At 58.6% G+C, this 20,930-nt stretch overlaps 3 protein-coding genes across 5 annotated transcripts; all 3 read left to right on the forward strand.

Moving 5' to 3' along the window:
- The first annotated feature begins 5,247 nt into the window (after positions 1-5,247).
- On the forward strand, positions 5,248-8,709 carry LOC138684128 (maestro heat-like repeat family member 5). 2 transcript variants are annotated; one of them, XM_069777848.1, is made up of 3 exons: positions 5,248-6,516; positions 6,822-6,901; positions 7,310-8,709. In XM_069777848.1, the coding sequence occupies exons 1-3, from the start codon at positions 6,214-6,216 to the stop codon at positions 7,443-7,445; spliced, it is 519 nt and encodes a 172-aa protein (XP_069633949.1). In that variant the 5' UTR covers positions 5,248-6,213; the 3' UTR covers positions 7,446-8,709. The 2 variants fall into 2 exon arrangements, with proteins under 2 accessions (XP_069633949.1, XP_069633948.1); XM_069777847.1 differs by having other exon boundaries at positions 6,822-8,709.
- A 140-nt stretch (positions 8,710-8,849) lies between these two features.
- LOC138684129 (uncharacterized) lies at positions 8,850-11,353 on the forward strand. The gene is made up of 3 exons (XM_069777849.1): positions 8,850-9,288; positions 10,396-10,502; positions 10,949-11,353. The coding sequence occupies exons 1-3, from the start codon at positions 8,928-8,930 to the stop codon at positions 11,126-11,128; spliced, it is 648 nt and encodes a 215-aa protein (XP_069633950.1). The 5' UTR covers positions 8,850-8,927; the 3' UTR covers positions 11,129-11,353.
- A 363-nt stretch (positions 11,354-11,716) lies between these two features.
- LOC138684127 (maestro heat-like repeat-containing protein family member 7) lies at positions 11,717-17,167 on the forward strand. Of its 2 annotated transcripts, XM_069777846.1 has the most exons (8): positions 11,717-11,999; positions 12,706-12,843; positions 13,660-13,836; positions 14,501-14,656; positions 15,185-15,286; positions 15,709-15,811; positions 16,153-16,212; positions 16,502-16,779. In XM_069777846.1, the coding sequence occupies exons 1-8, from the start codon at positions 11,865-11,867 to the stop codon at positions 16,651-16,653; spliced, it is 1,023 nt and encodes a 340-aa protein (XP_069633947.1). In that variant the 5' UTR covers positions 11,717-11,864; the 3' UTR covers positions 16,654-16,779. The 2 variants fall into 2 exon arrangements, with proteins under 2 accessions (XP_069633947.1, XP_069633945.1); XM_069777844.1 differs by having other exon boundaries at positions 16,153-17,167.
- Positions 17,168-20,930: the final 3,763 nt, after the last annotated feature.

The following is a 20,930-nucleotide window of genomic DNA, read 5'->3' on the forward strand; positions in this document are numbered from 1 at the left end:
TGCCTTTCTCCTGGCACCCAGGGACCTCCCTGAGCCTTTCCGTCTGTCCCAGGGCCTCCCAGGGCTGGCAGCAGGCAGCCAATGGCCTCTCCTTGGGCACTGCCACCCCTGAGGAGCAGCAGGGTCTCCCGACGGGCAGGGGAGGATCAGGCCTCGAAAGCATCTCTGCGCCCACCTCTCCCATTGCCCCCGCCAGGAAAGCTCTTTCCCCTGGTCCCCCCCTACGGATGCGCCAGCAGGGCTGGGGAGAGGGTAGCTGGGCTGCAAGGAGAAAGAAAGGCTGGGTGAGAGGCCGAGCCCCTGCTGTGCCATGCCCCTCGCCACGCCCCATGCCCCAGTGCAGGGCTGAAGGCCTACACCGGCTATAGGCCTATAGGCTGAAGGCCTAGACCTCAGCACCGACCGTGGGGCTCCCCGAGATGAAGGAAGCTGCGGCACGGCCAGGAGCCAGCCCTCCGGTTCCCCAGGAGAGAGCCTGGAGCAGGAGACCAAGTGATGATCCCTGGCGGGCTGAGGTGAGCCTCAGGGCACAGCCCCGCTGGTGTGACGGTCTGACAAATTCAAATGTCTCAAACATCCGCTAAAAGAGCTTTGGTGGACAAAACGGCCTCTGTAAAAATGCTGGAGTTTTGTGAAGAGGACAATGTGGACAGAAGAGAGGGCCCCACGGAGGGTGGGAACGCACTTCTCCAAGGCCCCAATTCCTTATCTTGAGTGACCAGGAGAAGGAACACAATTTATGCCTTCCTGGAGGAAGAAGGCCCCATGGAAGTTGGGACTGTGCTTCTATCTTAAGTGGTCATACCAGCAGGAAAAGAGAAGCAACTCCACAATGAACACCCCCCCCAAAGCTACCGATTCCAGTGAACCCCAGGTGTGGGAACTGCGCATGTTGAGATCATCAACTAACACACTAAAAAAGAGGAGAGAACGAATCCTCAGTGCGTGCCCTCCGGAACTGGATCTCTACGCTGGCTGGACCAACGCTGGACCCGGGACTGGTGAAACCCTTCTCTTCTCTCTTTCTTTTTTTCTCTCATTCTCTCTCTCTCTTTTCCTTCTCTCTTTTCCACAGTCCCTACACGTCATCCTTTGAAACATAAACCGTTGACCAAGTCTGAGACTAGGAGTGGACCTAGCCGCCCCTGAGCTCCTCTTTGAGAAGGAGTCCAGAAAGCAAGGGGGTCTGCTCTGAACCTCGTGACTCAACGGGAGGCCTCTCCTTCTGATACACTTCATGTTCCTTTTTCCATTTCATTCTTTCTGTACTTTCCTCCTCTTCTCAAACAGCGGCTTAATGACATGTTGCAAGGTTCATATTAACAAGTTCATGTGTACTTGGACAGAGTTAGCTAGGTTGAATAAATGTTGATTGTTGTTTGAACTCCCCTGGTGTCGTTTCACCTTAATTCTGACAAAGGAAATCCACGAACCTGAGTCGCTCCAACTTTGGGACGCGACAGCTGGTTAGGCCCAGCGGCCCCAGGTCAGGGCCTTTGTGTGGGGGTGACGCTGGCGAGGGGTAACCCACAGGCAGCTGCAGGGAAGGGTCACCATCTTGCTCTTGTTGAAGCGTGGCTTTCTGGTGACCAGTGCTTCTGCCTAACAGCTTAGGGTTTAGTTAGCTCCGTGCCCCAGCAAAGAAGAACAAACCACCCAGAGAAGTCAGGAGTTTGGTTGGGCCTGCCCCTTGAACTAGACTGCCCTGGACATGACCAGGAGCTGCGCCGAGTTCCAGGAAAGCGGGAAGACCCAGGAAGGCCATGGCCAAAGAGGTTCGAGCCCTGGCAGGACGTCCATTGTGAAGGGAACACTGGTCGCGCGGTCGGGATGGTCTCTGTGCAGCCCAGGGTACTTTTGGGACGTCACCTCTGAGCTACTGTGGCTGCCCTGTCCTCCCTGCAGCTCCCCTCAGCAGAGCCCAGCTCCCCTAGGCTGCTGCTCAGCAGGCGCGTAAGGCACAGAGGCTTGGCTGTGCCGTTGGCCTCTTTTGGGATCTTTCTTTTGGGGCTGGCAGCAACTTCGCCTGCTGAATCCCAAAGGTGCTTTATCTGTCCCGTCCTCCTGCTGGGCTCACTTGGCTGATGGGGATGCCATGGGTCTGTGGCCAGTGGGCTGGGTGCCCCGTGGGGGGTGCAGGGGTCTTTGGGAGTGCCAAGACACCTCAGTGCCTCTTCCTCCGTGTCCCCCTGCAGCCGACGTGAGCCGTGCTTCAAAATGCCCTGCAGGCTGGGACCGTGCAAGGGAGCAGTGGTGGGGTTGGTGGGGTTTTGCAAACAGTCACGTCCCAAGCAGAAGAGGCGTGCGTTGAAAGTGGGTACGGGGAAAGGCCCCTGAAAAGCTGAGGCTGGGTGACCAAGAATGGTAAGGATGCAATTTTCCCCAGGGGAGCGTATCAGCTCCCGAGGTTTTCGGCAGGTCCCAGTTCATAAGGGAAGAGTTTCTCTGGGACTCAACCGAGCGCATGCTGCCCAGATGCCTGCGTGCAGCTGATGAGGCAGGGGTGGTACAAAGGAGGACCTCTCCCTCTGCAAAAGGAAGCCATTTATTACAGAAAAGCAGAAAGCTGATACAATTGTACAAGAGTCACAGTGAAATATCTTCTTTTTTTTTTTCTTTTTCTGGGGAAATAGGACGTTATCATGTCACTATTTCTTCAGCTCTTTGAAAGCTAGTATTAGAGTAAGCAGTAATAGGAACTACGTTACTAGACAAACATTGGCAAAGCTCTGGCAACAGTTGGCATCTGCGACAGAAAGAAAAGATGTAATTATGTGGTAGATTCTCAACAGGTTTTTGCACAACCAGAGCCTGAAGAGCCATACTGCTTATGTCAAAGCTGACATGACGGTAAGAGTCGGGCTGTCAACATGCACACTATATTGCAGCAGCTTGTTGGCTTCAGTACTTCAGTAGTCCCAGTTAGAAGGGGGAAGTCTTGGTGACCCACTGCAGTTTCTGAACAGCTTGAGTGGTTACAAATGTGAGCAGCTACCAAAAGAGAGAAGCCTCAAGTGAGGGACCTCAGCAGGCTGGAGAAACGAGCCGCCAGGACCGTCATGAAGTTCAACAAGGAAAATTGCAAAGTCGTGCCGCTGGGGAGGAACAACCCCAGGCACCAGTATATGCTGGGGGCCGACCGACTGGGAAGCAGCTCTGCAGAAAAGGCTGCTGAGGATGCTGGTGGACACCAAATTGAACTTTTGCTAGCAACGTGCCCTTGCTGCAAAAAGCACTACCGATGTCCTGGGCCGCATTAGGGGGAGTGTTGCCAGCAGGTCGAGGGAGGTGATCCCGCCCCTCTGCTCAGTACTGGTGAGGCCACCCCTGGAGCACTGTGCCTAGTTCTGGGCTCCCCAGTACAAGGGAGACGTGGACATACTGGAGAGAGTACAACAGACAGCCATGAAGATGACGAAGGGACTGGAGCATCTCTCCCATGAGGAAAGGCTGAGAGAGCCGGGACTGCTCAGCCTGGAGAAGGGGAGGCTCGGGGGGGACCTCATCAATGTGTATCAATACCCAAAGGGAGGGTGCAAAGAGGATGGAGACAGGCTCCTTCCAGCGGTCCCCAGTGCAGGACCAGAGGCAATGGGCACAAACTGAAACACAGCAGGTTCCCTCCAAACATCGGAAAACACTCTTACTGCGTGGGTGACTGAGCCCTGGCAGAGCTTGCCCAGGGAGGCTGTGGAGCCTCCACCTTTGGAGATACTCAAAAGCCGTCTGGACGTGGTCCTGGGCAACCAGCTCTGGGAGTCCCCACTTGAGCAGGGGGTTGGACCAGATGACCTCCAGAGGTCCCTTCCGACCTCAACCATTCTGTGATTCTGTGATCTGTGGCTGCAGACATCATCAAATAGCGTTTGTCCTCTCTGCTGCCTACCTTAGAAATCTCTAAAGGCACAAATAAGGAGCAGCTTAGGTCCTGTTCAAATCAGCCAACTTTTATTTGGATCCCAATGAGTTCTGCACGTTTAAAGAAGACTTTCTGAACCATCCTTCAAGCTCTCTGTCTCTTAGACTGTAGATGAGGGGACTGATTCAACATGTTAAGACAGTTTAGAACAAGGAGCGTATTTTGTTCAGGTTTCCTACTCTGAGAGCATCTGGCAAGCAATACACCATGCTAAAGTTCCATTGACAGTTGTAACACCAAACAACGATCAGACGAGAGGAGCAGGTGTAAACACCTTTTTGCCAAAAGAGATTTTCAGACCGGAGGAAAGGATGTGAATTGTAAGATGCCAGAAATTGTAGCAACGTGAAGAGAGCGTCTCGTCACATCTGTGGTGAACTCCGCACTGGGGCCAGTGTAGTATCGTCGCAGGAATGATTAAAGATTAGCGTGAGATTACAAAAGAATTGGTAAATTTCATTAGCGACGTACAAAGTGAGTTGGGATAGAAACACTCGGTTAGGATACTGACCTTACATTTTCTTATCCTGCTCCAAGCTTAAAGCAGAAAGTGGTATTCCTACTGTGCTGCAGGGGAGAAGTTTCCGTATTGCTAAAAACCAAGCATAAGACAGCCCTGCCTGGGGATAACATTCCCCACAGACCAAAACACTCCAATGGTAGAACTTGCGTGCAGCCCCCGCAGAAACGGGCTTCCCGCCATTCTGAAAGCTGGGAGGGAGCGCAGGCCATCAGGCAGGAGGAGTGTCCCAGAAGATGGCCGTGGAGGGTTGGAGGTGGTGGTCAGCCAGCACCAGCGCAATGATGAGGGGTTCTTGGTCACCGTCAAAAAAACAGAACAAGCTAACACCAGCAAGACAGCAACCTCCATTTCTGCAAGCTTCCCAAGTCCTAAAAGGGCAAACTCAGTAGAAGATGCTTCATTTTCTTTTCCCTCTTTTCTGCATGAGCTCTTCCTGCTTGGTAGGAGGAAGAGAAGAGATGAAGCGACAAAAAAATACAACTTGCGTTAAGCTTGAACAAATCTCAGACATCTAACATAACCTTGCCAAAGGAGAGAGGCAGGGCTCTGGAGAGCACTGAAGGGAATGAAAGGTCCCGGGGGCACGCTGGGACGTGAGAACATGGGGCTCTGGGCCAGCTGGAGAGCAACAGGGAGATCCCCAGGGAATATGAGGGCAAATGTGGGGCTTGGGGCCCCCCAAGAGGACCCAAGTGCCCAGGGGTGAGTGGGCCTTGTGCCGCCCACAGGGGACACCCTGCCCCTCCCGGCCTGGGTGGCGGGTCACAGTGGTGCCTTTATGACCTGACCTGTCTCTGTGACACCCTGTGGTGCTGCATATGGTCAACACAGCCGTGGCCCCCACCCCGCAGTGTCCGGCAGGACGGCGACGGGACAGGGCGAGAGCGTGGAGCTGGCGAGGAGCCCCTGAGCGCAGCCCACGTCTTTCATCGCCACCCCCGCGGTGCCGAGGCATTTTGCCAAAGCTTACCCCTTCCCCATCCCTACCCCTTTCCTCTGTCCCGCAGGATGGCGGAGAGACCCCCCAGCCGCCCCAGGGTGGCCTGGGAGGAGAACGGGGCTCCCCAGGAGAGCAGCTCTCCACCGGAGCCCCACAAGGTGTGCGTGCCCAAGCCGCTGCAGACCGGTAAGTGAGGGGCCCTGCTGGGCTGGGCAGGGCTGGGGACAGCGACCGCACCCCGATAGACGCCAGGGTCCTGTTTCCCCGGCACATCGGCAGTGGCGGTCCCACGGGTGGGGAGCACGGCACTGCCGGAATGCTGCTTAGGGCTGGGAGACTGCCCCAGCACAGCCTCCCGCAGGGTGGGAGACAGCAGAGGGGACCCGGCTCCTGCTGCGGGATATGGGCAGCAAGAGGCAGCTGGCCTGGCACCAGGCAGCCGTAGCGGGGGACGGGGACCTTTCCAGCCCATCTGCAAGCGAGTTCCTAAGCTCGGTGCCCTCGTGCCTTTCTGTGCCGTGCTGCACTCCAGCATCACAGCCCACCTGCCGGGCATCCTCCAGCCCGGACACCCGTGGGGAGACCGCGCCGGGGGAGCGGGAACGGGGCTGGACGGAGGGCAGAGCTCCTTCCTCTCCCCCTGTTTGCCTTCGGCCTCTCCCTACAGCCCTCCCTGCTCTCCTCCTTTACTAGGTGCCCTCTCTGCCGCTTCCAGCTGGCTGGCTCTGTACAGAAAGGAAAAAGAATCCATGCAGTTCATCCAGGTTTTCCTGAAGAGCTCCGAAAAGGTAACCACGGCCATTTCCATGGTAGCTGTGCCTGCGTCTCCCCATGGAGCCACCGGCTCTGCTGCCTGCTGCCAGGGCTGCTGGGCGACCGCTGGCTGGGCAGAGCCGCTCCCGCCGGGTCTCCTGCACAGCACTGCAGCCCCAGTGCTCCGGTCCTGCTGGCCGCGTGTCTACGTTCTCACGCTCCCCGTTTGTCTCTCTGTCCCCTGGCTGCCAGGAGAAGGCCCAGAAGATGCAGTTCCTAGAGACCATCTGCACCCTGTGCAAAGCTGCAAGGCAAAGCAAGGGCTTGTCACGGGGCCTGAATGCGTTCTGCCACAAATTTGAGCTGGCAGAGAATATCAAGGTGAGGGGACACCTGGCGGGTCTGGGGAGGGCGGCAAGGTCCCCGGGCACCGGCACAACGTGAGGACAGCGCATGGGCAGGGGAAGGCAGGGACAAGCGTGTGTGGACACCGAGCTGCCCCGAGGGGACTCGGATGCCGCTGAGAAGCCCTGCCAGCAGAGACCCCAGCACCGGGGCGGGGGGCACTCTGGGGGCCGGTGCTGGGGCAGGGGCAGAGGGTCTCCGCCAGCCCTGCCACCTGGTGCTGGGTCTGCTGGCACTGGGTGCTGGCAGCTGCCAGGTCCCATCCCAGACGTGCTCTGCAGGTGCTGCTGGAAGAGGAGCCCAGGGACCACCTGCACACAGCGGTGCGGCAGCAAGCTATGCTTGCCATCGCTGCCTTGAGGTACCTGCCAGGCCCCTGGTTTGGCTTTCCACCAGCCGTGGCCCTGGACCTGGCCGGGGCCACCCCCCATCCAGGCACAGTCCAGTGGTGCCATCAGAGGGCCCCTGCTTTGCCCTGCTGGCAGCTTGTTGGGAGGGCGCAGGGGAGGGCAGAGGGATCCTGCAGCTCCCCGCCACGTCTCGGCTCTTCCCCAGAGTGGGAAGCGGGAGGCTTGCCTGCCAGGACTGTCCTTTGGCCCAGGCCATATCGAGGACGGAGGAGGTGCCTCCTGGCAGCACTCCCCACACACCCTCCATCCCTCTTGGGGACCCCCTGCTCCAGAGCTCCGTGTCCACCTGCCCAAGGCATCGAGGCACCACCGCTCCCAGCACCAGTGTCCAACAGGACCCCCCCTCTCTCTCTTTGCAGCAAAGTGGAGGTGGTGCTAGAGGGCAAAAAGAAGAGCCTCTTAGAAGCCTGCTTCAAGAGTGTCTTCTTGCTTCCTCCAAAAGCAGACATGCAGGGCCTGGACACTACTCTCTACTTCGAGGTAAGTGCTGGCTGAGCTACAGGAGCCCCCAGTCCTCTGGGCTGCTCCCCGGCCACCGCGCGCTGAGAGACAACCGGAGATCCAAGGCACGGCAGGGTATCGACTTTGCTTTGCCACCCTCATCCCTTTGTCCCCTTCCCGTGGGCCTGGCCACATCCAGTGCCGCAGGCTGCTCTGCCCACAGCAGCGTGCCTGCTCCGAGGCTTCCCCTGGGCACCGCGAGGCAGCGCAGGCATCCTCTCTTGGTGTGGGGAGTTCAGATCCATCTCCAGGCTTGAGAGGGACTGCAGAAAGACTGCCACAACCCTTTGTCCTCCTTGCAGACCCTGGACGCCATGGACACCATGCTGCGGACATTGGTGCTCAGCTCTTCTGCCCCTGGCTTCACAGAGCTGCAGACAATCTTACAGGTCTGGTGTTGGCAAAGAGTAGGGTTCGCAGGGGCTGTTCCTCACCCTGCAAGGGAGTGTCCACTCTTGAGTGGACAGTTCCCACCCCAGTGCCATGCACAGAGCACACTGCAGGGAGGGTGCCCAGCTCCCCTGGGGGAGGCAGGGGTGGCCCACCATGGTCTTCCGCAGCCCAGTGCCCCCTGCCTGCAGTCAATGTGACTTCCCCTCTGCAGCCTCCTCCTGTGTCACGGCAGAGCCTTGCTCGTGGCAATTCTGGGCCAGCTCTGTCCCCAGAGCTTTCCTTGCACCAAAGCTGTGGGAGGCATTTGACCCCTCTCCTCAGGCACCACAGTGGTGGCAGCTGGTGCTGCTCTTCCCCTGCCTCGCAGTCCCTTGTGCTTTCCTCCCCAGGTCTGACCGGGGCAGAGAACCCCTGGGACCTGCCTGTCCTGCACAGGGAGCCCAGCCCTGAAGCTCTGTACTCCTGGCTTCCCAGGGGGCTGTATCCCCATTCCCACATTGCAGACCCCCCGGGCAGGCTCCTGCCCAAAAGCCCAGCCTTCATGGAGAGGGGACACAGGGCTGTGTTCCGGGGGAGGGCACAGAAAGGAGCAGACGCTGCCCGGGGTGTGGTATCTGCCTACCTGCCTGGCCACAGGGACTGCACGTGTCCAGCCAGGACTCCAGCAGTGCTGCTTCTGCTGGTGCGGGTGCCAGCTCGCAGGGCACATCGGCAGTTTCTCTCCTCCCAGATGCTGCTGACCTTCACCAACTGCCAGAGTGCAGTTGTGTGCGAGAGGGCCGTGGGGAGGATTGGGAGGCTGAGCGATTTGCTGGCCAGCTGTTCCTCTGTGGAGGTAAGGAGCCAGGCACCCTCCAGCCAGGCTCTCTCCCCTTCCCTGCACACGGGAGCAGCCTGCAGCTCAGAGATGCCTGCACGGCAAGCCTGGGCACTGGCTGAGGCGTTCAGCAAGGCTCTGCCCTGGAGCGAGGGTCTTGGTTTCTTTCTTTTTTCTTTTTCCCACGGTCTTCTCTCCCCAGTTCCCTCTCTGCCAGGAGCCGTCTCGGCCCCCAGTCCTGCGCAGGACGGGACTGCCCAAGGGACATGGTGGGAGCCCAGGCCTGGCAGCTCTCCCTGCCCTGCTGCCCAGCTAGCTGCTTTGAGAGGGCCCTCCAAAGCTCCAGCTCACCGGGGATCCTTCCCCTGGGCAGAGTCTTGGGTTCAGGGCTTTGGTCACAGCTGCTGCCCGTCAGCCCTTCTACCTGTCCTCCCTCCCCCGCCCAGGTCTGGAGCACCTTTGTAGGAGAGGATGCCAGCCCTGCCTGCCACGCAGAGATCCATATGCCCTTCCTGGGACAGCTGCTGGGGCATCTCATCCTCTGCCGCACTCGCAAGAGCTGGGAGATCAGCTGGGTTGCTTTGGATGCTCTTCATCACCTCTTCAGATTCATCCTGCAGCAAAAATGTAAGAGAAGCTGTGGTGGACCGCATCCCTCCACACACACCTCCTCACATGCCTGCTTGTTTCCCTGGCTATTGCAACAGACCGTTCTTGTGCTTTCTGGAGGCTCTCCATCAAAGTCTGCTTCCCTGACCTCCTTTGCCCCTCACAGCTGCTTCCCGTAGCATCCCAGCTATTGTTTTGCTGCAGAAGCTGAATGCTCGCCAGAAGTCCAGGACCTGTTCTTTGCTGCTCTCCTTCCCTACTCTTCTCAGGACCTCTCAGAACCTGGCTGTTTCATGGTCCCCACAGCCAAAGCTATCATTGATTACCACTTCCTGAAAATAGTTCTTCCCTATTGGAGAACAGCAGATCCAGCTGTACATCACCCCAGCTGGTCCCTCCAGTGCCTGCAGCAAGAAGCTGTCCCTGACGCCCTCCAGAAAGCTCCCTGACTGCTTGCGTCCTGCCGTCTGGCAGGCAGGTCTCAGGGACGTTAAAGTTCCCCATGAGAAGCAGGGCATGTGAAACAGAGACTTCCCCACGTGCTTTCAGGAAGACTTCATCCACATCCTCTCTCCAAGTGTGCGTGGGGGGGTGTCTGCAACACGCTGCCACCACCATGTCACCAGCACTGCCTCTCCTCTGCTTCTGACCCACGTACTCTCTCTCGGACTCTTGATCGTCCCGTATATCTGAGCTGCTCCTTCAAATATGAGGCACGCCCCCCCAGCCTCCTCTTCCCCATCTCTCCTGAAGAGCTTGCATCCGTGCACCGCAGCACGCCAGCCCTGCAAGCCGTCCCCTGCAGCTCAGTTATTCCAACAATGTTTTAGTTGTGCGACTGCATGCAGAGCTCTAGTTCCTTTGAGTTTCCAAGGCTGTGAGCATTTGCACACATACGCTTGAGGCAGGAGTCTCTCATCCTTCTCCATCATCCTTCAGGTCCCTCTTGTTCCCTTCGCCTGTCACCCTGTGCTTTACACCCTTGTCCACCACCTCCTCCCCTGACCGTGGGTCATAACCTCCCTCCTCAGCCATTCCTAGTTCAAAGCTCTTTTCACCGTTTGGTAAGCTTGTTGGCAAAGACGCTGTGTCCTACCGACTCTTCTGTGATCCCCTCCTGTTTAGGCACGACACTGCCAGAGGATAATGCAGAGCATCCACAGCGTCAAAGGGAACGGGAAGCTGCGATCACCTCCTGGCTTTCTTTGCCCAGCACCAGCAACATTACAACGGTAACGAGCTCCTCGCTTGCTGGGCCTCTTGTCCGTGGCATCAGCAGGAGACTTGTGTGAGCAAAGGGATCTGGAATCAGCACGGTTGGCATGGCCTCACTGTCACTGGTGAGAGGGTTGCTGCTGTCGCTGAGCAGGGACTACAAAGGGCTGCACTCCAGTGTCCCAGCAGCAGCTCCAGCCCTCCTGTCCACCAGCAAGCCCTGATTCTCTGTAGGGCCAGCACACTGTGCCCACGACCCCAGCCCTCCTCTCTCACCCTCAGGGCCCTCTCTTCTCATCCTCCACCGCGCAGTGACTGCAGCCCCTGCCTCCAGCTGTCCTGTGGGCGCTGCTGTCAGCACCGCCAGGCCATCTCTTGCCAGAGCTGCTCTCGCCGCTCACCTAAGCAGCACCACCAGGACACTCGGTGTGACGTGTCTTCCCTGCCTTCCTCCCTCCCATAGGCATTTGGAAAATACCTCCAGCCTTCTGAGAGGACAGACATCGTCCTTGTGGCCATCGAGGCCATGAGAGACTCGAGCACCTATGACAAGGAGGAGGCGAGCAGCATCCTGGATATGGCTATGAGAGAACCTGCCTGCTGGTTGACGGAGGTAAGCGGCCTGTGGCTGCCCTGCCCTTGAGCCCTTTCAGGCGTTGTTCCTCCTTCCATCCCTCCCTCCCTCCCTCATGCAGGTGCCTCAGGCACCTTGAAGCCCTTTTAAGCCAGGAGAGTAGCATGGATAGGGCAGCAGTTGCAGAGGCAGCTGAGGAAATGGCTGCACTCCAGTGGCAGCACCATCCTCACCCGTGTGCCATCCAGGTGCCAAACATCGTGAGGTGCATCTATGAAAACGTGGAGCACATCCACGCGGCGTCAGCCCGGCACAGCCTGGACCTCCTTCTTCTGCTGATGACTGTCCAGTGCCCCATGGAAGTGGTCACGAGCCTGTTGAAGCTCTCTCCATCTTGGGACAGGTACTGACCCCAACAGCTCCTGTGGGCTTGTCCATGTGGGGAGAGGGGCCTGGAGACTTTCAGGCTGCTAGAGCCACTGAAAACCACAGGACACCCCTGAGGAGAAGGGCCCTCCACCGCACCACGCTTTCCAGCCCTGGTGGATCGGCCAGGCCTGCGGTAGCCAAACCCGGCCAAGCCAGCCCAGAGCCCCGCCACAAGGTTCCTCCCTGCCCCGTGGGGAACACTATCTCAGCCCCCTCCTGCTTGCCCAGGCGGGGACCCAGGCACTCAAGCGAGGGGGCTGAGAATGGCCAGGGCTGCAGGACAAGCCTGGGACCTGCCGCGCTGGCCCGGGCACAGTGTGGTGGCCAAGGCAGCCCTGCTGACAGAGTGCTCTGGGCCTGCAGTGCTGCTCTGGCCATGTGGGATGTGATGCTTTCCCAGACCCACACGTTGGAGAAGGTCTTGAGGGAGCTACTCAGCAAGCTCCAGGACCAGCAGCTGCGCAGGGTGTTCGGCTCCAGCACGGAGGACGCCTGCATCCATCACTTGGCTGTGAGTGATCAGACCGGTCCTTGCTCGCTCTCTGGGCTGTGCCTGCCTCTCCAGGAAAACAGGCACGGCCCTCTCCCCTCCCATCTGCCCCGACACGGTCACCTCCTCCGGGACATACGGACACAGCCCCTTAGGGCCAGCAGGGACCTGCCCAGCACCAGGTTCCCCTGCGCCAGCCGTGCAGGGCCACCCCACGCTGCTTGGGCCCCCGGTGCACAAGCACGAAGCCCAGGCAGCCCCTGCCTGCCCAGGCAGCACTCTGCTTCCCCCCCTGCCCGCATCCATCCCTCTGCACTGCTCTGCAGCCTGGAAACCTGGGGCAGGGCAAGGGCTCGGTCAGGGGCAGAGACACGGCCTCTGCACAGGCTGAGCGGGCTGCAAGGCTGGCGCCAGGAGACACTCGTCACCACTCGCGTGTCATGCCTCCTTTGTGCCAGCTCTTGCTGCTCAATCGCTCCTCAGAGGCATGAGAGCAAGTGGCTGCCGACGCTCAGCGGACAGGAGGAGCTGGCACACACAACCCTGTGGTGTGCGGTGGGGTGTAGGGCACTGGGGTGCCAAGCGGCCGTCCACGGGCAGAGCTGCCCCCAGGACAGGCTGTCTGGCTCTGGTGCCCTGGCCCTGAGCTGCCAGTGGGAACCAGGAGCCGCACCGTGTTGGGAGCCCCGCAGGCTCTGCCAGGCTCTCACTGCCATCTTTGTTTCAGCTGCTGGCCTCCAGCGACATGAAATCAGAGGAGTTTGCTGGCCTGTACAACGTCCATAGGTACCTGAGGCGTCCAAGCCTGGCGCTGCTCTCACTGGCGCTCAGAGGCCTCGTCACGCTGTCGCAAAGACCTGAGACGGTGAGCAGGGCATAGTCAAGTGAAGCCACGTTGGCAGGCTGGGGCTGCGGCAGTGGGTAACGCGGTGCCTTGGCCTGGGCTGGGAGTCAGGAGGTGGGGTGACGGCTCCAAATGCCCTTGCTGTCCCCTTCGCGGGCCCCGGGGTCCCTCAGGCTCAGACCTTGCCCCTGCAGCGCCAGGAGAACAGCTCCCTCACCCACGTGCAGGAGCTCTCGCTCCTGGCGCATCCCCGTGGTGCTGGGCAGGAGTTTCTGCTCTGCACCGAGGCAGCCAGTGCCAGACTGCCTCAGTCGAGGGATTACCGTCCGCAGAAGAAGCTTCCTGCTGAGAGGGGGAGGATGAGCCAGAGCCTCGGGTACAGCTGATGTTACGGGCTGACTCTGGGGCCTGGGGCAGCGGGTCTCTGTCATGAAGGGGTCACAGCCCACTCATTGCCAGCTTAGAGATCTCTGCCCTTCCCCGCACCCTGCCGTGGGGGCCAACAGAGCGCTGCATGGAGGGGACCGGTGGCTGTCTGGGGAGCTTTCCAGGCCCGGAGGGTTACCAACCCACCTGCCCGTTTGGGCCCGTCGGAAAAGGGGGTGGCTGAGCAGGGGACACGGAGCCTTTGTTCTCCTGCCCTAACTTCCCTATCCCCTGCTATCCTCACGTCCCCAACGGTGCGCCCATGGCCAGCACCTGCCAAGAGGCGGCGGAAGGGATTCCTGTGCCACCTGCCAGGAATCTGGACGGGAGGCTGGTGCTTAGTGGGCAGAGCATTTTTGCCAGGGTGGTCTTTCACCGCTTGACAAAAAGGAAATTCTGTGCTTCATGCAGGCAAGAAAAATCTTGGTCCTGCTGCCAGACATCATGGAGACCCAGCAGAATGCCAGCAGTGACAACAAGATGAAGGCCCTGCTTGTCTTCAGAAATGTGATGGGTCATATGAAGAGGAAGGAGGCCAGCCCCACCGCTCTGCAGCTGGTGGACAAGCTCCCGCCACTCTTTGATGATGTAAGGCTGCTTGTGGGAGCCTGAGCCCCACTGATGGGCCCTCTGCAAGGACAACTGCCCCTCAGCCCGGCCCTGCGGCAGCACTTGCACAGGGCTGTTCCCCTCCTCACGCCCCTGGGCTCTCGTGGAGATGGCTTCTGGGCTCTGCAGCCCAGCACGGCTTCTCCCTGACAACTCGATGCCTCCAGGCGACCTAAGCCCCCTGTGCTGAGGCCCAGCCTAGCCCCTGTGCAAAGCACCTGCAAGCCAAGAGCCGCTCTCAGATCTGCGAGGCCTCCCCCGGCTGCACTGCCAGGGAGGACCAGACGATCTCCCCAAGTGCCGTGGTGAGGGGCTGAGGCTTAGGTGGCCATGTGTGCCCCGGAGGCATTGCCGAGGGCCAGCCCGGTCTCCTCCTCAGGCCATCCCTGGGGAGCTCTGCACTGGTGCGGCTGGTGTGGCTGGTGGTGAATGCCGGGGGCTGGCACAGGCGCTGCCTGATGGAAACCTCTTGCATGCATGGCCTTTTGTGGGCCTGGGGCCATTCAGCCACGGCTGCAGATCTGGCCCACAGCTCCTGTGTGTAGAACCTGACTCCAAAGCATCTCCGCTCACATCAGCCACACTAACGCCCTGGCTCAGGGAGCGGCCGTTGCTGAAGTCTTCCTGTCCTCCTCCCTACCAGCAATCCAGCCAGCTGCGAGAGCTCTCCATCTGCCTCTTCAAAGATGCGATGCAGACAGTGGTGGGGAACGACAAGCAGCAGATGAGGAAGAACGTGCGGAGAAGCCTGCTCCCACTGTTCTTCCACATGAGTGACCAGACCGAGAGCGTGGCCAAGGTACAGGTTTCAAACCTGACCAGTGATGCGGGCAAGGGCGTGCTGACACCACGGGGGTGGCCTGCGCATCAGGGAGGGGCAAGGGCTGCTGGCAGTTGGACGCTTGGAGTCTGTGTCACCTCAGGGTCCAACTGCCTGAGTCACTGAGGGCAGGGCAGAGCTCCCCTCCTTCCCCGCACCGGCCCCACCACTGCCTTCCCGTCCTCCCTCTGTGCCTCCTGCTGCAGAGGAGGACGGGAAGGTGGGCGTCCCCTCCCACCCCTGCTCCCCCCATTCAGGTGGCCTCCAGTGCACCCCAGAGGAAGGGTCCCAGCATACCCAGCGCGAGGAGGGCTGGAGAAGCTGGCACAGACGTTTCCCACACCTGCCCTACCTGGTCCAGCAGGGCTCAGCAGCAGCCCGTGGCCACCAAGGCCTGAACACAAGAGTCCCTAGAAGCGTCCCAGCTGCCCCTGCAAGTGTTGGAGGCCAGGGCTTTGAGCCCCATTCCCTGCCCACGGTCCCCTCAATCCCCGTCTTCCTCTGCAGGCCTCCCAGGAAGCCCTCCTCGTTGCTGCAAAGCTGCTAAAGTGGAAACGGCTCAAGCACCTGACCCGGACACAGCAGACAGGCAGAATCGGGGAGTGCTTGGTGAGGACAACCCCCAAGCCCCAGGGCCTGGGCTGGACAAGGGCTGCCCCCTGTGCAGCTGTGCCTCGCCTGCCCTGCTCCAGCCCAGAGCCCGCAGCCTGGAGCTGCATCCTCCTTCCCTGCCCTCAGGCACAGAGCCCCCAGGGGCTCTTCTCCAGGCCCCTCTCCCCTCCCCGCCCTCAGGATGCTGAAGGAGACCCTAGCCCATCTGGGCCCTGGCAGTGGGACGGACAGAGGGGTCTCAGGACCTCCAGACCCCGCCTCTGCCTGCAGCTGACTCTCAACCTCCACCCCACAGGGCTCCTGGCTGGGAGTTGGGAATGGCCTGAGGTGGAAGGGGGACAGGGGGTGCTGGGAGGAGGGACCGGTTCAGCCCACTGCGGAGGGTCTGTGTCAGCCCCATGCCCTTGTGCTCTCTCCAGCTGGTGCAGGACAGGAGCAGAGTTGAAGAATATCTGAGTCAGAGCCTGCCATACTTGAAGGATGCTCAGGTCACCTTGCGAGAAGCAGCCCTGAAGTTCATTGGTGAGCCACAGCAGCCCCTGGGGTCCCCATTTTGGCAGCCTGGTCCCAGTCCCAGCCGCTGCACTGGCAGCAAGGGGCAGCCCTGCGGCTGCCAGAGCCCCGACTGCCCCATGCAGGGCCTGGGCAGCCAGGGTCTCTGCGCGTCCCTCTCCCACCCCTGCCCGCGCAGGTGGGCTTAGCGGCAGCCTTGCTCGGTCCCGTCCCCCCCCCTCGGATACTGTCCTTCCCTGGGGTCACTCTGCTGAGGGGGAGGAGGGTGTGCAGCCAAACCAGCAGAGCCACGAGCTGTGCTGCTGGGAGCATGCTGGGGAGCAGGAGGTCTGACAGAGCTCTGTGCCTAGGGCTTGCCGCACGGCACCTGGGGGACGAAAGCGAGGAGAAGCTGTCCGAGATCTGCAACGGTGAGCAGGGGCAGTGCTGCGTGCGCCAGGACTGGTGGGGCAGGGGACAGAGCCTGGGCAGCGTGTTGCTATGCCTCGCCCTGCTCCAGGGAGACGCTTCAAGGGCAGAGGAACGTCTCAGGGGCATTTGGGGCATTCCTGAGCAGCAGCTTCCAGCTGATGCATTTGTCCCACCTGCTCCATCTGGCCAGGGAAAGGGATGGGTGGGGCTGGCATGGTCTGGAGGGGGTGCCTGGGTGTCTCTGCAGATAGGTGGGTTTCAGCTCTGTTCTCTTTCCTTCTGCTGCAGCCCTCCAGCTTTTGGAGAAAGATGCCGAACTCTCAGTCTCATCCCTGGCAGCTCAGACCATGCTGACCCTGAGATCTCCGAGGGAGCAGCCAACATCGGGGTGGACCCTGTGGGCGCTGTGCTGCTGGCCCTGCAAAGCCGGGCAGAAATGAAGCTCTCTTCAAGAAAATGGCTCTTGTTGATTAAAGCTGGAACCACAAGCCCAAGGCCACGGTGTCCTTCACGCAGGAACCACCCCGAGCGTGCCGAGCAGCCGGCGTTATTCGGGCCTCTACCGCTGTGTGCAGGACAGCTCACCCCTCGGCACACCCTGGCCCCAATGTTGTTTTAGAACGTCCTCCCTCTGTTAGGCTTTGCCCCCAAAAGAAGTCGTGCTTGTTCACCTTCTGTGGAAGTCTTTTCTCTGGGGAGGCAGAGGGCAAAAGGGAAAAGGCAGACCCCAAAGGAACCAGGATTGCCCTGAGAGCTGCCTCACGCCCAGGCTTTCCAGCAGCCCGTGGCAGCACAGCACACGCTGACCCAGGGTGTCCTTGCAACAGAGGCCCAGCTGCCCTGCTGGACTGCAAAACCTGGAGGTTTCATCCTGGTGTTCAGACGTGGCCACCTCTGGCACGCTCCGGTCTTGCACATCCTCGCCCGTGAGCCAGGGGAGAAGTTTCCCTGTGGAGCGGGAAGAGCTGTGCCCCCAGGGGCACCCTGCCCCACCTCCTCTGGGCTGCTGGGGCCAGCCTCCCAGCCCTTTGGGCAGCTGGCCTGCTCTGGCCTTCTTCCCCCACAGCAGCAGCACCCTGCGCACAAGCAAAGCAGAATAGGGAATCCGTTCACTATTTCCCATCGGCAGGCTGGTGTTCAGCCATCTCCAGGAAAGCTGGCCTCCATCACACGTAACGGTTACTTGGGAAGACAAGCGCTGTAACTCCAAACTTCCCGCCTTCCGCCTTCCTCCCCCAGCTTTTATTGCTGAGCACGACGCCATGTGGTAGGGAATATCCCTTTGGTCAGTTGGGGTCAGCTGTCCCGGCTGTGTCCCCTCCCAACTTCTTGGGCACCCACGGCCTCCTCGCTGGCAGGGCGGCGTGAGAAGCAGAAAAGGCCCTGACGCTGTGCAAGCGCTGCTCAGCGATAACCGGAACATCGCTGTGCTACCCACGCTGTTTTCAGCACAAATCCAAAACACAGCCCCATACCATTTCCTGTGAAGAAAACGAACTCTATCGCAGCCAAAACCAGCACGCCCGCCCAGCCGCTGGGATGGGGACTCCGGCTGCCCGCATGCCTTTGGGGGTGAAGGACTACACCCCCCCAGCATGCCCCAGGGGAGGGAGTACAGCTCCCAGCATGCTGGGGAGTACAGTCCCACGAGCTGGAGGGCCACCTGGCCCCGCGGGTGGCCCAGGAGGCTGCAGCCGACGTGACACATGGGCTGGCCCGACGCCTCCTCGCTCCCCTGCCACCCAGCATGTCTGGGGCAGGAGCGCCCGGGGCCGCGGGGCGAGTTGGTGGCACGCAGCAGCTACAGCTGTGGCAGGGAGAGGAAGAGATGGCAGCTGTGAGCCCCAGGGTGGCATCCCGCTTGTCCCAGCGGCAGCAGCGTGGCAAACCTCGTCTCGTTGTCCCAAAAGGGTTCTTTTACCCGGTGTACAGATGGCCAATAACGCACTGAGTCGAGATACGTGGGTTTTATTTCTTTTCTGCGCAGAAGAGGGTGCCAGGCATCTAACACAGCCAGCGCACACTTGAAACACAAGCGGGGTCTTATAACACACGTCGGGATCAAGGAAAAAGTGGTAAAAAAATACATGATTGGTTGCAAACAATTTATATAACAGAAGTGCTTCTACACATGTCTACGTGATTACCTAACTCAGTATATTAGGGTGGTCTCTTGCAATTACATACTAGTTATGCACAGATGCGTGTCATTTTTAACATTAAAAATCAAGCTAGGTTAGCTAAGGACATGCTTTTCTTGACACTACTCCAAAACTGGGCACCTATGATACAAATCAGCAAGAAGGGAATAGCACTGACAGAACCTCGTTGTTTCACATCCTTGCTTCAACGGATTCAGTGTAGGGACTTTCCATTCCTATTCCTATGGTTTCAATAAGTGATTGTTGGAGTCAACTGTTGTCTTTCCAACATCAGCCTGTGCTGGAGTCCAGCCCCTCCTGTCTCCTGCTCAGAGAGAGAGGTCACTTTGAAGGACAGCAGCACCTTTAACCCGGCAGCTTTTTCTCCAGTGCCAATCCTGAGTTCCCATCGGGCACCCGGAGGCTATCGCAGCAGAAGCCCCTGCTGTGCCTCGCAACGAAATATACAGCACCACACTGGTGACTTCAGGAAAATGTGTTCCCACAAGCTGGAAAACCAGGACAGAAGTTGATAAACTTCTGTCCTGGTTTTCCAATTGTTTTCTTTGAAAGAGAGGAGCTGGAAGTAACTGGAAGATGTTCCGATGTAGCAATCCATCCAAACTCCCTATCAGATGTGGAGGAAGAGGCTGAGATGGCCAGCGCCCAAGAGAAGAGGCTTCCTTCTGCTGAGGCAGACCGAGAGGCCTAACGACTTTTATCTGTTCTCAGCTGACATCAAGGCTTTTGTCTTGGACCTTGAAACTGAAGACTGAATATCTGTCCCGGTTTTGGCTGGGATAGAGTTAATTTTCTGTCTAGCAGCTGGTATGGTGTTATGTTTTGGGTTCAGTATGAGAAGGATGTTGGTAACACGCTGATGCTTTCAGTTGTCGTTAAGCAGTGTTCATACTAAGTCAAGGATTTTTCAGCTTCTCATGCCCAGCCAGCAAGAAGGCTGGAGGGGCACAAGAAGTTGGGAGGGACACAGCCAGAACACCTGACCCAAACTGGCCAAAGGGGTATTCCATACCATGTCACGTCATGCCTAGTATATCAACTGGGGGGAGTTGGGCTGGGGGGGATTGCTGCTCAGGAACTCTCTGGGCGCTGGTCGACGGGCGGTGAGCAATGGCATTGTGCATCACTTGCTTTGCATATTCCAATCCTATCAGCATTATTATTGTAATTTTATGATTATTTTCATTATTAGATTCTTCCTTTCTGTTCTGTTAAAAGCTTCATATCTCAACCCACGAATTACACTTTCTTTCCGATTCTCTCCCCCATCCCACTGGCAGGGGGGGAGTGAGTGAGCGGCCGCATGGTGCTTAGTTGCTGGCTGGGATTAAACCGTGACAGGGAACTAGCTGGACATTTTCAATTTTGGAAATAGGCTGTGCAGAGAATAAGGGTAACGAGATGTTTAGGTGCTGAGGCAAGCGCAGGTCCCCCGTGCTCTTTGGCCCAACAACACCCTGGCTCCCTGTTTGTGTCGCACCTAAAAACGTAGTCATTCTCTGTTATTCACTGTAGAGCCTGTTCTCCCACCAGGAAGGTGCCAGGACTGAAAGCTGTTTGTGGAGACAGCCTTCCCTTTGCAGCCCATCCACAGGCCCAATAGCACTGGGGATCAGGTCTTTCCTCATCACTTAAATCTTTCGTTACTCTCATTCTCTGCACAGCCTACTTCCAAAATTAAAAGCGTCCAGCTAGTTCTCCCACAGGGAAGGTGCCAGGACTGAAAGTTGCTGCTGGCCATCACCTTCCTTTTCCAGCCCGTTCACAGGCCCAAGGACACTGGGGCTCTGTGCTTGCCTAGCGACCTAAACATCTCGTCACTCTCTTTCTCTGCACAGCCTGTTTCCAAAATTGAAAAAGTCCAGCTACTTCGCTGGCATGGAAGGTGCCAGGAATGAAAGCTGTTGCTGGCCATCACCTTCCCTTTGCAGCCCATTCACAGGCCCAAGGACGCTGGTTGTCTGCGCTTGGCTCACACGTAAACATGTCGTTACTCTCTGTGCAGTGTATTGTTGACTATATTCTTGGCAATGGTGCAGTCTCACCAGGAGATTTGGAATGGATCTAAAAAAAAGTCTCATCATTCTTTTTTAAGGAAATTGGGCACAGACAGGTTCTCCCTTAGCACCTGGGTTCGTCACAGCTCTTGGCCATTCATTCCTGGGTGCTGTAAAACGCAGGTAACACCCTTCTGGTAATGCCTCCTGAGGTGGTGGGATGCCCAGCTGGTCAAGGAGTGACCTACGCTTGTTGTATTTGGAGGCAAATATGCTGGGAAACAGAGGTGAGATCAGCATCACGGATGACGCCGGCAGTGCAGTAGTAGGGCCAATGCTGGAAAAAGCGTCAAGGGGGCTGATGAGCCTGAGGACTGTGATGACACTGAGCCCTGCAGCCGGGTTTGCAGGGGAGGATTTCAGCCAATATACGTGCCCCACTTGTGGCAGTGCATTTCCGCCCCCCCCCTCCTTCCTGCCAGCAGGAAACAAAACTTCTCCAGGAAGGGAGAAGGGGAAGGAAACCCTGGAGGCTGCAGGTTGAAATTTGAACTGGTC

The sequence above is a fragment of the Haliaeetus albicilla genome, unplaced genomic scaffold, assembly GCF_947461875.1.
Source record: "Haliaeetus albicilla unplaced genomic scaffold, bHalAlb1.1 scaffold_181, whole genome shotgun sequence".
NCBI lineage: Eukaryota > Metazoa > Chordata > Aves > Accipitriformes > Accipitridae > Haliaeetus > Haliaeetus albicilla.

What these genes read in the sequence shown, in the direction of transcription:
- LOC138684128 (XM_069777847.1), top strand. Translation starts at nt 6,214, where the DNA reads ATGGAGCCACCGGCTCTGCTGCCTGCTGCCAGGGCTGCTGGGCGACCG. An exon ending in AGCTGGCAGAGAATATCAAG is followed by an intron (nt 6,517 to 6,821) that starts GTGAGGGGACAC and finishes CGTGCTCTGCAG; the next exon opens with GTGCTGCTGGAAGAGGAGCC.
- LOC138684129 (XM_069777849.1), top strand. Translation starts at nt 8,928, where the DNA reads ATGGTGGGAGCCCAGGCCTGGCAGCTCTCCCTGCCCTGCTGCCCAGCT. An exon ending in ATTCATCCTGCAGCAAAAAT is followed by an intron (nt 9,289 to 10,395) that starts GTAAGAGAAGCT and finishes CCTCCTGTTTAG; the next exon opens with GCACGACACTGCCAGAGGAT. An exon ending in GCACCAGCAACATTACAACG is followed by an intron (nt 10,503 to 10,948) that starts GTAACGAGCTCC and finishes TCCCTCCCATAG; the next exon opens with GCATTTGGAAAATACCTCCA.
- LOC138684127 (XM_069777844.1), top strand. Translation starts at nt 11,865, where the DNA reads ATGTGGGATGTGATGCTTTCCCAGACCCACACGTTGGAGAAGGTCTTG. An exon ending in TCCCGCCACTCTTTGATGAT is followed by an intron (nt 13,837 to 14,500) that starts GTAAGGCTGCTT and finishes CCTCCCTACCAG; the next exon opens with CAATCCAGCCAGCTGCGAGA. An exon ending in AGCAGCCCTGAAGTTCATTG is followed by an intron (nt 15,812 to 16,152) that starts GTGAGCCACAGC and finishes CTCTGTGCCTAG; the next exon opens with GGCTTGCCGCACGGCACCTG.